Source organism: Cricetulus griseus, unplaced genomic scaffold (genome assembly GCF_003668045.3).
Source record: "Cricetulus griseus strain 17A/GY unplaced genomic scaffold, alternate assembly CriGri-PICRH-1.0 unplaced_scaffold_1, whole genome shotgun sequence".
NCBI lineage: Eukaryota > Metazoa > Chordata > Mammalia > Rodentia > Cricetidae > Cricetulus > Cricetulus griseus.
Genome location: NW_023276808.1, coordinates 6,343,783 through 6,361,808, shown reverse-complemented (window position 1 = coordinate 6,361,808; position 18,026 = coordinate 6,343,783). Strand labels below are relative to the sequence as shown.

At 36.9% G+C, this 18,026-nt stretch overlaps 1 protein-coding gene across 1 annotated transcript in view; it reads right to left on the bottom strand.

Annotated features, from left to right (window-relative positions):
- Positions 1-292: 292 nt before the first annotated feature.
- Positions 293-18,026, bottom strand: part of LOC103158666 (zinc finger protein 431-like) — a 65,360-nt gene continuing 47,626 nt past the window's right edge. The window contains exon 4 of the mRNA XM_035453641.1: positions 293-1,371. Coding sequence (XP_035309532.1) covers positions 348-1,371 — 1,024 coding nt within the window. The 3' untranslated portion in view covers positions 293-347. The remainder of the gene's footprint in view (positions 1,372-18,026) is intronic.

The window sequence follows — 18,026 nt, the reverse complement described above, 5'->3', positions numbered from 1 at the left end:
TTCCATGAGTGTGCTGGACGAACAATATAAAAATGGACATCATAATGCCCGCACAGATTGTTGACACTGGCACTTTTCTTCTACTAAATAATTACAATTGTATAACTGACTAGAAGTGTGATGGTTAAAGATCCCACCAAGTACTTGATAATGAGAAACCCTCATCATCTTTATCTGGTACTGAAAAATGATCCTAACTTGCAAAGTCTTTAACAGATGGATTTTCCACAAAGTTTTACTCTTGTAAAAGGTGTAAATTAAAACTAAACTGACTGCATTTATTGTTTCATTGCCGAATCATATTTGTAATGATTTCAAAGACTCCTGAAAAACCCATACTGATTACATTAAAATGCTTTGTCTCCAGCATGAATTCTTTTATGTGTTTGAAGAAGAGTTTGACTTGTAAAAGCCTTTCCACACTGATTACATTCATAGTGTTTCTTTCGAGTATGTGTTCTTTTATGCCTTTGAAGATTACTGTTCCGAGCAAAGGCTTTATCACACTGATTACATTCATAGAGTTTCTCTCCAGTATGTGTTCTTTTATGCATTTGAAGATGGATGTGCTGAGAAAAGGCTTTACCACACTGATTACATTCATAGGGTTTCTCTCCAGTATGTATTCTTTTATGGATTTGAAGATTATTTTGACTAGTGAAGGCTTTACCACACTGATTACATTCATAGTGTTTCTTTCGAGTATGTGTTCTTTTATGCCTTTGAAGATTACTGTGCTGAGAAAAGGCTTTACCACACTGATTACATTCATAGGGTTTCTCTCCAGTATGTGTTATTTTATGCCTTTGAAGATGACCGTACTGAGAAAAGGCTTTACCACACTGATTACATTCATAGGGTTTCTCTCCAGTATGTGTTCTTTCATGCCTATGAAGTGCAGTGGAATGAGCAAAGGCTTTACCACACTGATTACATTCATAGGGTTTCTCGCCAGTATGTGTTCTTTTATGCAGTTGAATGAGACTGTGACGAGAAAAGGCTTTCCCACACTGATTACATACATAGGGTTTCTCCCCAGTATGCGTTCTTTTATGGATTTGCAGATGAATGTGACTAGCAAAGGCTTTCTCACACTGATTACATTCATAGGGTTTCTCACCAGTATGTTTTCTGTTATGGAGTTGAAGATTACGGTGACTTGTGAAGGCTTTATCACACTGAGTACATTTGTAAGGTTTCTCTCCAGTATGTGTCCTTTTATGCCGACATAGTGTACTGAAATAAGCAAAGGCTTTACCACACTGATTACATTCATAGGGATTTCCTCCAGTATGTAATCTTTTATGCATTTGAAGATGACTGTGATGAGAAAAGGATTTACAACATTGGTTACATTCATAAGGTTTCTCTCTTTTATGCCTTTGAAGATCACTGTTATATGTGAAGGCATTAACACACTGTGTATATTCAGAAGACATCTCTCTACTTTGTCTTTCATGCCTGCAAGGAAAATGAGCATATGTAAATGCTTTACCATATTCAATGCTATTTTTATCTTGAAACTTGTATCAATTAGTATTACAATTTGTTTAAATTACAAAGAAGAATCAGATCTTACAATCTTATCACTGTGTTTATACTCAAGTTTTCCATGTCTTTAAGGGTGTTTTGCATCTTTGAAGATACTTGTGAAAGTATAACCCTTTATTATTTGGTTCTCATTTTCAGGTCCTTTTTCTAGAGATTTTTCACATACTAACAAGAATATCAAAATTTCAGAACTGTATCACCCTTATTATATATTTCAATTTCCTACATTTTGGGTCATAAAACATTTACTAATGAACTAGAACACACAGAAGTATTTACACAGTCATAGAGTCATAGGGATTTTGTGAATAGTGAGCTTCTTGGTGTATTATCAGTGAAGCTGCAAAACAAATTACTTGTACACATGAATAAAATTCAACAAGTATGCTGAAATGGGAACTACTCTATGACTTTTAAATGTTCTGTGAGAGAGATATACCATCTTCTCCATATCCCTTTGCTGACATGGCTTTTATTCTATATAATACAAGATATAACTACCTAATAAAGTGAACATTACAAAGAAGGGGTGTCCTCATTTAATTCAGTTTCACTCTGTTCCTTATAGACATGTTCTAGAGATATTAAGTTTTCCCTGCAATGTATGCCCCTTGACTCGTGACAATAATTATAATTGTGGATGTCACTAAACTTACAAAATTAACAGCAAGCACTTAAGTAACATTGGTTTTTCCAAGGAGTATTTGCTTAATGGAAAATTTGAAAATATGCTCATCACCTCAACCATGTGTATACATTTAATAATAAAGGTAATATGAAACATATGGAATTATATTTCTATAGCATAACTTTCTTTTTGTGATGATTAGTGTGGTCATTTCTCTCAAGGCATTGTTACCTTGACTTCATTCTTAAAATAATGTCTTGCAAATGCAGTTTACCTACCTGAAGCTGAGGTATATCATTTTGGGAGAATTTAATAATCATCAATGCAATTTATACCATGCTTAATTACACTGTTGATTATGTTTCAGACTTCCAGGACAGATTACAAACTCTTCAGAAGCACATTTCTATCAGCTCATTGATGAAAATTACCTTCGATGTCTTTTAGAACTTCTACATTCTTCTTCAGTAGAATGGTCTTCCTTACTGTATTCTGAAATATAGTACCAAAAATGTATATGTATTATTGAAAAATGTGTAAAATTTAAGTTAATCTCTTCAGTGAACTTTAGAAATATGACTGGTTTATTTGTACCATTAACCACAGAAGAGTATAAAATTTGAAGGTACAGTCGTACCCATATCAGCGAGGTTCTTGTAGGTTTCCAGCATTACATCTTTATAGAGATTCTTCTGAGAAGTGTCCAGCAAATTCCACTCTTCCCAAGTGAAATCGATATGCACATCATTATAGGTAATGGAATTCTGAAATATCACATACATATGTGCAACTGAAATTATGATACTGACCATAGGGAAATGTATGATTCCTTAGAAAATTATATTAAGATGTGTTAGCTTTATGCTATGGAGCATTTGGTTAGTGAAGTAAATATGTGTTGCTTTTGATTATTCTGTGGGTTTGTGAAGCTGAGATTCTTAGCCTTTCAACAACTCTTGATGATCTGACAAAGAGGTGATTATCCAAAAGTGAGGCAGGAGAAATGATACATTGTGGTTGCAGGACAAATATATATAGAAGTCTAAATCTGGAATCAAGGAGGAAGGAACAAGATACAATAATAGGAGGATGGTAAGGGACAGATATCAAGCAACACAGCAAGTAGTGAATTGGGCCAGAAAGTAAGATATACATAAATGGAGAAAGGTAAAAGTCTAAAGGCAAAAGGTAGATGGTAATATTTAACTTTAGAAAAAATGGCTACAAATAGGCCAAGTAAAGGCCAGGCACTTCTAAGTAATCACATGTATCTGTATGTCAATTTGGGACTGGGAGATACCCTCCCATGAAGGTAAAATCTAAAGAGATAAAGGAGTAAAACATTAAGCAAATACTTGCTACCCAACATGGGGCCATATTTCCATGTAACAAAATAGAAAGCTAAAAATAAAAATATCTCCTTAATGACTAAGTAACAATGATAACCTCAGTTAAAGTTACTACCACAGCACAATCATGGGAATGGTAGAGCTCTAGGGACGCTGTATATAGTTCTTGGGGACTGAACTCTGAGTGGGCTGTGAGTTATAGACTTTGTTCTCATGAACAGAGAAGTGAGCATAGCCAGCTGGGAGACCAGACAGAAGATCCAGATGTAGCTGAGCCATCTAATGCTTGCATTGGCAGGAAAAGGGCTAAAATGTATACAGTTAATTAAGACCAGACATAAATGGAATTGAAAGAGGGACTGTTGAAGTAAAGGAGTCTGTATAGTATATGAATATCTTTTAAAAAGTCAAACATATTCGTCAAATGAAAATTAAAAATGCTTTGGAGAACCAGTTTTCCTATTGTTTCCACAGGAAACAAGAGGCTATGTATTTGCTTTAGGGTGACATAGATATGGGTAGAGCAACTGAGACCTCTTGAAGTTGACAGGCAATGAATATCCAGTAAAGTTACTGATGGTCTTTGCACAACTTGAAAATAATCTCAAATTTTCCATTTTTGAATGGAAAATGCATTTTGAATGCACCCCTTAAAGATGCATTCATCCACAAACAGCAGATAGCATCTGGAGAACATGACTCCCACATTCCAAATGCTGGAGGGTAGGAGACCTTTGATTATTTGGTGGTTCAGAGACAAATGTTATATGTATGAAAATATAGGAACCAGAAGGTAAAATGTTAGATTATTGAATCTACTACTACCTGCCTACCTTCAAGGACTCACTGACAAGAACATTCTATGGTTTGGTTACCATGCAACGACCACTCCTTGATGAATCCCAGACCTGCCAAGCTTCCTGCCTCAACCACCATATAAGGTCTCTGAGAAAAATAAAATTTTGCAGCTTGATCAGAAATCCTATCTTGCTGTCCATTCGTTTAGTCTCTTGTCCCATCATTTCAGGCCCTGTGAGGTTCAGGCTCCCGTTGATGCCCTGTTGGTCAGGGCAAATTTTTGTTACAACACATTATATATTGTTTCTACTCTTGCTTAAAGAATTTTTGTATATTGACAAAAATTCAAATTTTTCTTTAAGACATTTTGTATTCATGCTTTCACTTATGTTGTTTTGAATTTCTAATTTTGTTTTAGCTATTTCATCCATAAAGGTAATTGATGGTCTCTCTGAGTAAATTTTCTATTCCAGTCTGAATTGCAACGAAGTACTCATTTCTAAGTTTCTTGTTTTGTCAAACAATAATGATTTTAACAATATTCGCTATAGTATTACCTGTGACCTTTAATTGGTGCACTTTGAAGACATGGCGTTGTGCTTCTACTGCAGTTAAGTATTAATGGAGGAACCCATCCTATGCTAGTCATCGGATGCTTCTATACTTTTAAACAGAAAATACTTTGTGATATTTGTATGTCCATCGCTCACTGAAAAATCAACTTCACAGGCACTCTCAGATTTCTTGTAAATGACCTGAAATCACTCAATGAAGGTGTCTTGAAGATTTTCTCCTAGCTGCTAAGGTAACATATTTGCATGTTAATTATAGTTCCATTACCCTCTTCTAAGACAGCATATTTTGCAAGTGAACCCTGTATTGTGAATATTATGTGCCTGTTCACTTTTATTATTATTGATAACATTGTTTATAGAGGGTATATAAATAATGTTCATAAAGCTATAGGATACCTTCATATAAAGTTGCATGCTTATGTGAGTTTCTTGAAATTAGACTCCACATTAAAAAACACCCATCTAGTTGCCGTAAATTAAAAGGTTAAGAAACTCGAAACCTTTAATTTTAATCTTTAATCATTTATCTATTTATTTATTTGTGGGCTTGCACACATGTGCATGTGTGCGTGTGCGTGTGTGTGTGTGTGTGTGTGTGTGTGTGTGTGTGTGTGTGTGTGTAGACCAGAATAAGCCCTCAAGAGTCAATTTGCTCTTCTACCAACATAGGTACTACAGGTTCAAACTCAGGTAGGAAGCCTTGAGAGCAACTACCATCATCCACTCAACCATCTCCAAATACTTTTTAATATTATCTAGATAAAAGTGTTAAATTTAACATATTAAAAGTATCAAGTCACACGAGTGTTTTGCAATCTGTGGGTTTTAACACATTTGGCAAACCTCTATCTCCAAAAATTTTTGCATTACAATTCATAGCAGTGCCGAAATTGCAGTAATTACGTAGCCACAAAAATAACTTTATGGTTAAGCATGACCACAACATGAAGGTTTATAACCATTGATCTAGGAAAGTTGCCCGTCATTTTAACTTTACTTTTCTTTATTTTTTTCTTGTTATCGAGACAGGGTTTTTCTGTGGCTTTGGAGGCTGTCCTGGAACTAGCTCTTGTAGACCAGGTTGGTCTCGAACTCACAGAGATTCACCTGCCTCTGCCTCCCTAGTACTGAGATTAAAGGTGTGTGCCACCAATGCCAGGCTTAACTTTAATTTTCATTGTTCAACCAAAACACTTTCAGTGTGAGCACACTTTTAGTTTTATATAATTATAAATTTAACAATTTATTCTTACTACTATTTAAAATTTATTTGTTGTTATACCTATGTACAAGTATCTAAGTTATAGACTTTGAGTTTGAGATGTACCCCCATCTGTGCACATATTTAACTCTTCTGATGATAATCTCTAGTACCCAGCTTATATTTCATTACAATGTACTCTTAATAATTTAATATGAAATGCATATCCAAGATTTGAATAACTTATAAATGTAACTAACACACTCTTTACAGCTAATTTATCTCACATTGATTTCACAGCTCTATTGTCTTTTTAATGATGAGGTCAGAGTCACCTGCTTATGTTCTTTATATTTTTTTTCAATTTCAGGTTATGATATTTAGTCATTACCTTCATTGTTTTTTAACATTTGAGATATAGATGTGAGCACATTTGATGTAATGTGGAAGGTTTTGTATACAACTTATAGTTAGATAAGGTGAACATCCAAGGCAAGAAAAATTGCAGAAGGTAAATTATTCCTTCAGACTTGGGGTTTAGGTGAACTTAAGGGTTCTACAATTTGATGAATATGATCTTTTTATGTATTCCAAGTTTTAGAAACCTTCTTACTTTATATACCAGACCTAGTTCAATGTCCATTTCATGCGACCATACCCCACATTGAACACCATCCCTCTTCTCAACAGAATAGGGGAGGACTTCCATGTGGGATAATCAAAGTTCATCAAATCATTTGGGGCAGGGCCTAGGCCTTCCACAGTGTGTCTATGTTGAGAGAGTTTCCTTCTATGTGAAATTGCCTACTAATGTCCATTTCTACCTTAGTGAAAAATACAGTTCCATGACTAGATTCCCCAAAGACTGCTTGCTTGACAATTCTATCTGAGACCCATGTTCAGCAGGCCTAGTTCTGTCATATGCTGGCTATGAACTATCAGTCTGAAGTCAATGAGCTCCTCCTTTTTAAGGTCAACTGATTTTGTGGATTTCCCCATCCTGGTCATGAATACATTGCTCATCACACCTCACTCTCTACAACTGGATTCCAGACATTCATATCAGTCCTTAGCTGTGGGTATCTGCTTCTGCTTCTATCAGCTGCTGGCTGAAGACTTTAGGATTGCATATAAGGTAGTAATCAATCTCGTTATTTGGGAAGAACATATAGGATAGCCTCTTCACTATAGCTTAAAAACTTATTTGGGGTCATCCTTGTATATCTCAGCACATTTCCCTAATGCCAGAAAACATGAGAACATGACACACAAAATGACCTTAACAAGGCTCAAAGGGGATCAGAGAAAGTGAAGCAGCTTTCATGCAGCCTACACAGCATTGTGGCAGGAACTGTGCAAAAATGATTTGGTTGTTTAGATTGGTTTGTTTGTGGGATTCCTACCAATAGCTGTTATGGTGTCTCTGACTTTTTTGTCTACTCTTGGGACACTTCCTTCTACTGAGTTACCTTGGTGAGTCTTGTATGAGGGTTTGTGCCTAGTCTTATTGCACCTTGTCATAAGGTGTTTGGTTGGTATCCCTGGGAGGCCTATTCTTTTCTGAAGGGAAACAGAGTATCAGTGGATTTGAGGGATTGAATATTAGGGACAGGGCTGGAAGGAGTGGAGGTAGTGAAAGCTGTGTATTTATTACAAGTTCATTAGTTCTCATAACATATAACATCCCCAAAAGGACAAATTTCCAAATCTTCTTTTGATACTCAAGACAATGCCTTGACTGACACATATTGTATAATCAAATAAGTAGTTAAGGATTTCCAGGATCCAAAAGCATAGGTTATTTTCCCAATCAAAATACAAGGAATATGACTGTATACCAGTCCCCAACTGAGGTAGACATCCATTACTCATGTGCATGTCACACCAGCCAGATTAACAGGTAATGTGGGACAGCAGCTCATGAAACTTCCACAGTACCTTTATTCCTGAACAGAGTCCTCCAACATCTCATTAGCTGCCACCCACAAAGCATGTCACCATCAACAAATTGGATTAATATCCTCTGCCTCTTTGCAGGCAACATAAGTCAGAAAAACATGTAGGCAAACTGAGGCAAAGACACACTTCTGGAGTTCATGCCAGCTATACAAACACACATTGGTTCCTCTCCAGTGGATCTTCTCCGGTATTTAATAACCCTAAACCCTATTTACAATCGAATTTCCTCCCTATCTCTATGTTGCAGCCTCCAACTTTAAAGGAAAACCTGTACTCAAACAAAGGATGCATCATCTGCCAGAAGTCCATATGGGCCACCAGACCACAGAACTCTGCCACTCTCTCCATGTCTTCCCAACACTCTCACCAGGTACTGTCCTTTCTTCCCTTCTTACAATTTAAAACTTTGGCAGATATACCCTGCTGGAACAAAGACCACACCTACAGCAAGATCTCCATGCCTCAAATTGGGGTGAGAAGCCCTGTTAAACCAAAGTCCCTTAGATCAGAAGATCAGAGAGCAAATAGAAGTCAAGGAAAAAACACACTTCCAACAAAGAAAAGCTGAGTAATTAGCACTTAGACCCACAATCACCTCAAAGCAAGATAAATGGACACCAGTATTAAAACACAAACAGCAGCCACCCGACCAATAAGTCATTACTAGGTTGAAGAAATCCTACTACGGCAAGTAGTACTGAGTATTCCAACACAGTTGAAGCACAATTAAGAACAACTTTATTAAGATGATAGAAGTCCTGAAAGGTAAAATGAATTAATCCATGAAATATTTCTAGGAAAGGATAAATGAAATACTGTTGCTGTGATTAAATTATCTAAGTAAAAGCTACTCTGGTAATGTACTGATTTTGTTGTTACAATTAGGCCAATGCCAATCTTTTTGGGATCATAGGAGAGAAACTCAAGTTAGGCACTGAAGAAAAACATGTGAGACCATTGTTTTTGAATTTTGATTTTGCTTTTTCACTGTCTTGTATGCAGCTATTTCTCTTTAGCAGCCCAGGCCCATTTGCTAAGATACATTGCTAACTCAGTGGAATTCTTCTTCCCACATCAATCATCAGTAAATACAATGTTTTTCAGGCAGTAATCAGACATTTTGATCTAAGAACACTCAACTGATGTTTGCTCAGATGACCCTAGGATAGGTCATGTTGATACCTGAGGCTAATTTGGAGACAGAGACAGTAATATATGAGAATGTTATAGAAATGCAAAGCCAATATATTAATCATATAAAAGCATTTAAGCAGCAAAAACTCAAACATAAAATAGCAAAAATTAGAAAACAAAGAATGATGGGTAGAAGAGAAAAAGCCAAGAAATAAGGCAGGAAAAATATTGTCAAATTTTAATCAAAAGAGCAAAGATAACATAGGAAAGTAAAAGGGTGATCTTCACCAATGTTACCCAGATCCCTATAATCCCATGGGTATGAAAGAATAAATAAGTGACCCTTGAAGTGTTGGGAGGCAGAAGTAGGTGGACCTCTGTGAGTTTGAGACCCGCCTGGTCTACAGGAAGTATTTCCAGGACAGCCTCCAAAGCCACAGAGAAACCCTGTCTCAAAAATCAATGTCATTTACAACATTCACAAAATTCACTCCAAATGGATCTTATACCTAAATGTTAAATGTGAAGTGCAAGACTTCTAGAAGACAATGGGGAACCTGGGCCTCTCCAAGTTTAGCAAGTTTCCTTCCATATTCGACATAAGGATATTGGTGATGAATACAAAGATGTTTCTACACAAAGCTTCCTGATTGGAATGCTTCCCACAGATGCAGCCTACAGATTGAACTATCCATCAGCCATCACCATGTTCTCAGTAGTTTCTAGGATAAAGGGGTCCTCACAGAACAATGAATGTGTCAGGAGGTTGCCAGCCAGCCTCCAGGATGGGCTGCCACATGGCCTCCCATAACTAACCATTCAGTCTTCCCCATCTTGAGAGAGCATCAGCATGTTGTGGTTTCTGGGTTCATAATATTCACTCACAAGCCGCTACAGTAGAACTCATAGCACAGCAATCAATCCACTGGCACCTGTTCTGCTGTAAAACCAAGTCTGCAGCATGGCTCCAGGAAATGTCCTGTAAGACTTGTAGCTGTCAGGTTGACCTGGTGTCCCTGATTGGCTAGTGAAGCTTAAGTGATAAGAGCACTTCCTTAAGTGTTAGAATGTGCTTAAAGGCACAGCATAGGAGTCCCTGGCCCTGGCTCCTACTCCAGACCTGGATCTTTTAAAAAACTGCAGAGAAACAAATTTCAAAACCACTCACCCATGTTTCCAGATCTGAAGCAACCTCTCCACAAAGGCTTTGCTCCAGAACATTACCAGTTCTCACAAGCAAATTCATTGTATTAGACAATGCTCTGTGTATAATTGTCAATAAATCAGGTTCCTAAGGAAAGGTCCCAAAACCTAGGCCCCTGGCTGTTGTTAGCTATCCCAAGAATGTTCCCCTCCCTGCCTTGTGGCATAAATTAAAGCCTTGCTTGATTAGACAAGTCCTTAACACAACAGAGCTTCACATTTCAAATCATTGTCACCTGGTAGAACTCTGCCTTTCTCTTGAAGAAAACAGGTACTTTATGGCACAGCCTGCTTTAATGTTGCTTTTGACCCTGTAATCCTGTAATGACTCCTTGAGCAGCCTATTACAGTCCTATTCTCTGATATGAAAATGGGTGTCATGGCTGGTTGTAAATCAGGGGTGTCTCATTTGTAATTATTTGCAGCCAAATATCTAGACACTGCTGGTGAAAGAATATCTATCCTCGCATCATAATTTCTAACAGACATGTTTATCATGTACTCATCTTAGTATGTTTTAAAAGTAGCCCTCCCTCAGCTAAATTCTACTTTGTGTGGCTTAAAATCTCTTAAATATAGGTAAATCCCTTTATTACCAATTTTACTCTTCTATATCACAGCTTAGTAATGAAGTGCTACCCAACACTTGAGATGCCTTTTGCAACCTATACAAAACTAACAATTAATGGATGTTTATTGTAAAGATGAAATGCAAAAGTTACCTATGTTTCTTTTTGTTTTGAAATTAAATAAAGAGACTTCAGAACTCCCACAAAGTTAACTAAAAGGGACACTTATAATATTCTTTCTGAACCTTCAGCTATCGATATTTCTTCAAAACAGAGATGACTCATGGTCTAGAGCTCTCCCCACAAATGGGAGTAATCTCTTGCAACCATTCCACAAACTCTCAGGTCCCATTGTGGTTTGAGGCAAACCCAGGCCTTCTGATGCCCACACAGAAAATGATGTAGAAGTATAATTGAACATCTGCCTCCTGCCACATATATGAAGACCCAAGATGTGGATTCTGCCCAATCCACCCACCCAACACCATGCACACCACAGAAAATTCTACAGATCAGAAATTCCTTTTTCCCCTTGAACTCAACTTTCCTGAATCACGCCATTGTAGCTGGTGTTTTCAGAAATTTAAAAGCACTCTGATCATGTATTAATGAAGGATGCTCACCATCACTTCAGTAGTATATTTATGGCGTCAATTTGTGGAGCCTTTATACGATTTCTACAAGTGTGGTTGCATTGTGTTTGTGCATTAACAAATGAAAATTGTCATTTGGTGGTAGCACATGCCTTTAATCCCAGCGCTTGAGAGACAGAGGAAGGTAGATCTCTGTGACTGAAAGCAAGTTCCAGATCAGGCTCCAAAGACACAAAGAAAAACTCTGTCTAAATTAAATAAAAAAAAACCTTGACTGAAGACCAGAGTATGAAGCAAGGCAATATGTAGCCATAGATGCCAGGTCATGGTGGAGCACACCATTAAACTCAGCACTTGGGAGGCAGAGGCAAGTAGATCTCCATGATTTATAGGCAACCTTTGGCTACACTAGATTGATCCAGTCTAAAAGAGTAGGAGGACCAGGTGGTTGTGGCTCCAACCATTATCCTATACTTGCTCCCTGTTGGAACAAAGACCACACCTATAGCAATATGTCTAGCCCCTAAATAGGGCTGAGAAGGCTTGTTCAACCATAGGCCCTCATATAAGAAAATAAGAGAACAAATAGAAGCCAAGGAAAAAACACCCTCCCAACATAGAAAAACAGAGAATTAACACCTAGATCTGCAATCACATCAAAGTAAAACACAACCAACAGCCACCAGAGCAAGAACTCTCTACCAGATTCCAGCTATTGTATGCAAGTCGTGAAAATTCCAAAACATTTGAAGCACAATTAAGACCTTATTTATAAAGATGACAGATGTCCTGAAAGATTAAATGAATTAATCCCTTAAAGAATTCTGAGAAATGAGGAATGGAAGTAAAAGCTACTCGGGTAATGTACTGATTGTGTTGTTACCCTTAGGCCCATCTTTTGGGGAGATTAGGAGTGAAACACAGATTAGGCTCTGAAGCTAAACATGTGGAGACATTGTTTCTTTAATTTCTCTTTTGCTTTGTCATTATATTGTATTCAGATAGGTTTCTTACCCATCCCAGGCCCACTTGCCCAGAGACATTGCCAACTCAATGGAAGTTTTCTTCCCACATCAACCATCAGTCAACACAATCTATTTAAGACAGAAATCAGATATTATAATCTAAGAACACACTCAGTCGATGTTTGCTCAGATGACGCTAGAATTGATCATGTTGATGCCTGAGGCTAATTAGGAGACAGAGACTGTAATATACGAGTTTTTAAAATCCAAAGCCAATGTATTGATCACATAAATCACTTAAGTGTCAAAGACACAAACATAAAGATAGCAACAACTGGAAAACACAGATATACCAGTATGCCAGAAAATGGGAAGAGGCATACATCTAACTAAGATAAAGAAAAAAAAAAAACTAAAACTGTCTCTCCACAGCAACTTCCCCAGAAAACAAAACTTCAGGAACTGGTAACATATTTTATGAAGACAAATTGGAGAAGGCCCAACAATTTTAAGAAAATGAATGAAACGAGTTTACTGGCATACAGTACACAAAATCATTGTACAGATTCATATGATATGAGGTCTATACTTGTCACAAAGAGACAACAACAAAAAATATGCAAAATATTTTTGAAAGAAATAAGGGGTTGATAAGAAAAAGCTAAGAAATAAGGCAAGAAAAATATTGGCAACTTTTAAATAAAAGACCGATTAAAACATAGGAAAGGAAAAGAGTGATGATGAACAATATTACCAAGCTCCATATAATTCTAAGTGTATAAAAATTAAATAATCACAGACTTCCAACTTTCACAAAATCACCTCAAAATGACACTTGAACTGTGGTTTCTGACTATCGAGCACCTGATATTACTTCCAAAAACAGAAGCACCATGCTCTAGAGTTCTTTCCAAAAATGGAGGTGATCTCTTGCTATGAATCAGAATCTCCTTATAATTCCTTTTCTTTCAGGTAAATACAACCCCACTGATGCTAAATCATAAAAAAGCATAGAAAAATAATTTAAAATACAGGTAGACCAATTGAATTGAATTGAAAACCATGATATGGAACCACATACATATGAAAACCTGATTCTGGACAATGTAAAAAAGAGAGCATCTTCAGCAAATAGTAATGGCATAACTGGGTGCTGGCCTGGAAAAAGACTGTAGACTGATGCATATCCATCACCATGCACAAAACTTAGGTGCAAATGGATCAGAGACCTCAACATAAATCCACCCACACTGAACATTGTAGAAGAGAAAGTAGGAGGTATCCAAGAAGAATTTGGACTGTAGACATCTTCCTGAACATAACACCTGTAGCACAGACACGGAGATGCACAATTAGTAAATAGGACCTGCTGAAACTGAGATGCTCCTGTAAGTCAAAAGACATAGTCAACAAAACAAAATGGCAGCCCCCAAAATGGAAAAAGTTATTCATCAACCCCATATTTGACAGAGGCCTGAATTCCAAAATATACAAAGAACTCAAAAAACTAATCACAAAAACACCAAAAAAATACAATTAAAAAGTGGGATACAGAATTAAATAGACTTCGAAATAGAGGAATCTAAAATGGATGAAAGAAGCTAAAGAAAGTGCTCAATATTTGGTGTTGCACACCATTAATCCCAGCACTCTGGAGGCAGAGGCAGGAGAATCTCTGTGAGATCGAGGCCATCCTGGTCTCGAGAGTGATTGCCAGGATAGTCCCCAAAGCTACACAGGGAAACCCTGTCTCAAAAAAAAACAAAAAAAGTGCTCAATATAATTTGCAATTAGGGAAATGCAAATCAAAACAACTATGAGGTAGCATATTGTTCTTGTCAGAATGGCTAAAATCAAAAACACCAATAAGAGTTCATGGTGGAGAGGATTGGAAAAGGAGCATTTCTCGACTACTGCTGGAAATGCAAAGTCTTACAACCACTTTGGAAATAAGTACGGAAGTTCCTCTGGAAAATTCAAATCAATCTACCACAAGATACAATAATTCCACTCATAGGTATGTAGACAAAAGAATAACATTCATACAACAAGGACATCTGTTCCACTATGTTCATAGGAGTATTATTTGTAATAGCTGAAACCTGGATTCAACTAGATGCCCCTCAACTAAAGAATGGATAAAGAAAATGTGGTACAATTACACAATGGAGTACTACTCAGCAAAAAAAAATAATAATAATGGAATCTTAAATTCATGGGCACATGGATGGAAGGTAGTCCAGTCACAAAAAGAAAAACATGGTAAGGGCTCTCTTATATATGAGTATTAAAATGGAAAAAAGGAATAACCATCTACAATCCACACCACCAGAGAATCTGGGAAACAAGGAGAATGCTAAGAGAGATATACATGGTCTCACATGCAGTGCAGCAAGGTTTGTAGGAACTGCAAGGAGGTGGTCTATGAGAAACCCGACGCCAGCAAGCACTGCGTTGGGAACCTGCCCAACTGCAACCAAACCTACTGTCTCAAGTGCATTCGAAAAAATAAAAGTGCTAATCAATTTGAGAGCAGGATCATAAAGGGAGACTCCTCCTCAATCTTCATTTGTGCTTTCTAATTTCAGGAAGAATTCAGTATCTTGTGCCAAATTCTAATCAGAAGGACAACTGTTAAATGCATGTATTTTATCATGAACCTGGGTGTTCTAATTAGAGTTTCTTCTTTGTAGTTCATCTAGCTGCTAGGTTAGTCCATCTGTCTATTTTATTTGAATGAGGAAATCCTCTGTATCAGTTAGTAGACTCATTTTTTGAGGAGATTGTGTTTAATGGATTAGACATTTTAGGCTTCGTGAACAAACTTATCTATCTCTGAATCCAAACAGAGCAAAGTTACAAGAAATGAATTTAGTTAAACAACAGAAAAAAGGAAAATGCTCCTGTTAAATGATATGGCCATCCTGGATGGCCTTTCAATACCCAAGAAATGAGATGGGAAAGGGAGACCCCAAAACCAAACTGAGGTCAGATGAACTGAAGAAGCTGTCTTCCAGGTAGTCACAGGGATTTCATACAACCAGCAAAGTAAAGAAAGAACCAGATCTCAAACAAAAAATAGGGTTTCCCCCATTCACAAGTGTGGAAGATGGCTCCATTGCTTTCAGTTTATTCCTAAAATTCAGAGCAAATTCTTAACTGATGAATAATAATAGCAAGAGCAGTATTCATGAAAATACTTAGGGATTAATGAGCTAAGAAGAATGTGTTAATGATGTCTGTTGTTATACAGCACATCTTCCTCCATGAGCAGGTGAAAAATGCAGCTGCTTTATAGAAGTTTCTCTACAGGAATGGGATGGCAGAGTGCATCTCTCCATTTATCTATAAAGTAGAAGTATTAGAATGTCTCACAAGCTGTGGTCCCTGTAGATCAACCATTGCTTCCTAACAATGGAAATTTGAAGAATCAAGTAGATGTTTCTAAGCCATTAGGTTAATTCAAGTGAAGAATTCAGTAATTGTTCATTCCATGAGACTGGTTATGTCAGTTTGTCTCCTTATACACAACAATTCACAAGAAGAAGGCTCTAAGGCTAGTACCTGAATTAATTTGGTAGTGAGAGCTAGAGGAAGCTGGCAAAAAAAAGACTGCTTCTTTTTCAATATTGTTTATATACATTGGCTCCTGGTAGAAAGTGAGATCCAGGTTATAAGTGGATCACATTCTCTTTTTGATAGTTTATTTGTATTGTTGTTGTTGTTTGTGTGTGTGTGTGTTTTCAAGAAATGTTTTTTGTGTGTTGCCCTGGAAATAATTCTGTACTCCAGGCTCATCAGAAACTCAGAAAGTCACACTGCCTCTTCCTCCTGAATGATGGTGTCAAAGTTGTGTACTGCTACCAAGCACCTAAAGGTGGATCTTATCACCTCAAATGATCCTGATTCATGAAAGGTTTCTCATTTTAAAAAAACTTCATTTAAGTAAAAACCCTCTCAGGTATACCCAATTCTTGGAAATTAGGTAATTCCAGAATAGCCATCTCAACCACGAAGAAAGAACAAATGACAAAATTTACTTGCTTGAAGGAGGTAGGGATAGCATGGGAGTCATTCTAAAACAAAGTTTTCCCAATCAAAGGAAAGATGGTGAAAATACAGGAAGTCTGCACATTTTCATCTAATATTTGGGTTTTTTTTGGGGGGGCGGCAGGGAGTTTAAGACAGAGTTTCTTTACCACCAATTACTTTGTATGTTCATATAATATTTTTGACTTCTTAATATTCTCAGTGAACAATTCCAGTTCTGAACATGGTCACAATATAGAAGCAGAAACATTTAGGGACACTCTAAATTCAAAGCCATGCAGGAACTTATATACATTATAAAAATGATAGAAAGGAATATCTCTGGCATTTTTATATTACACTACAATGTCTTAGTTGAAACTTAAGTAAATGACACTGTGAAAAGGAGATTACCAATCTTGATGTTTGATCTAAAAGACAAGTGTACCACCAGCAAAATTAATATAGAAAAATGATAGAGACTACAAAAACTTGAAGGAAAATTAACCTAATAGCACTGTGTACTCTGCTCCTTGATGAATGATTTTGATAATTTCTATCAACCCCCGAACAAAGCTTCTTTTTTCTATGAGCAGGCCGGCCAGGCAGATGGCACCAGCTGCATCCATTGAAGACCAGAAAGTCTTCATCCCTGGCTGCTGTCTGTTTCAAGCCTGTGATATCACTGTAGAGAATTTTATTATTTTCTCTTGTTTAAGTTTTTTCAAGGCAGGGTTTCTCTGTGGCTTTGGAGGCTGTCTTGGACCAGCACTTATGGACCAGGCTGGAGTCAGACTCACAGAGGACCACATCCAGTGCATTTCTCTAAGTTTGAGACCATCCTTATCTACAAGATCTAGTTCCAGGACAACCTGCAAAGAGACAGAGAAACCCTGTCTCGAAAAAACAAAACAAGTAAATAAAATGAATTAAAACAAACAAAAAACCAACTATGTCTTCACTTTTGCATTCTCAAGATAGCTGCTACAGTACATGCCTATAATCCAATGCTTTTGATGACAGATAAAATGGAGACAAAGAAATCCTGCCAAGTCTATTTATGTGGCATGGCAACCTAGAGACCCTGTCTCAAGCATGCTAACTCTAAAAGAAAAATGCCCAAAAGTGTTCTCTGATATTTCCATCCAAACCATGACACATATGTACAACTTCCACAGATGAAGAATCACATAAATACAAACAGACATAAGTAAATAAATAATAGAATTCTAATAGGATGTTTTAGCATACCCCCTATATTGAAATACCTGGGCAGCAGAGACAAGCAAATTTCTGTAAATTCATCACCATTTTGAGTTCAAGGACAGCATAAAATATGGAGAGAAATCCTGCCTCAACATAAAATTCCAACTATGATTATCATTGAATCATCCTGAAATCCTTTTCCAAAATGCACTGAAGTGGTCCAGCTTAACGTCAATCACAAAAGAGCATAAAAACATCATTTGAAA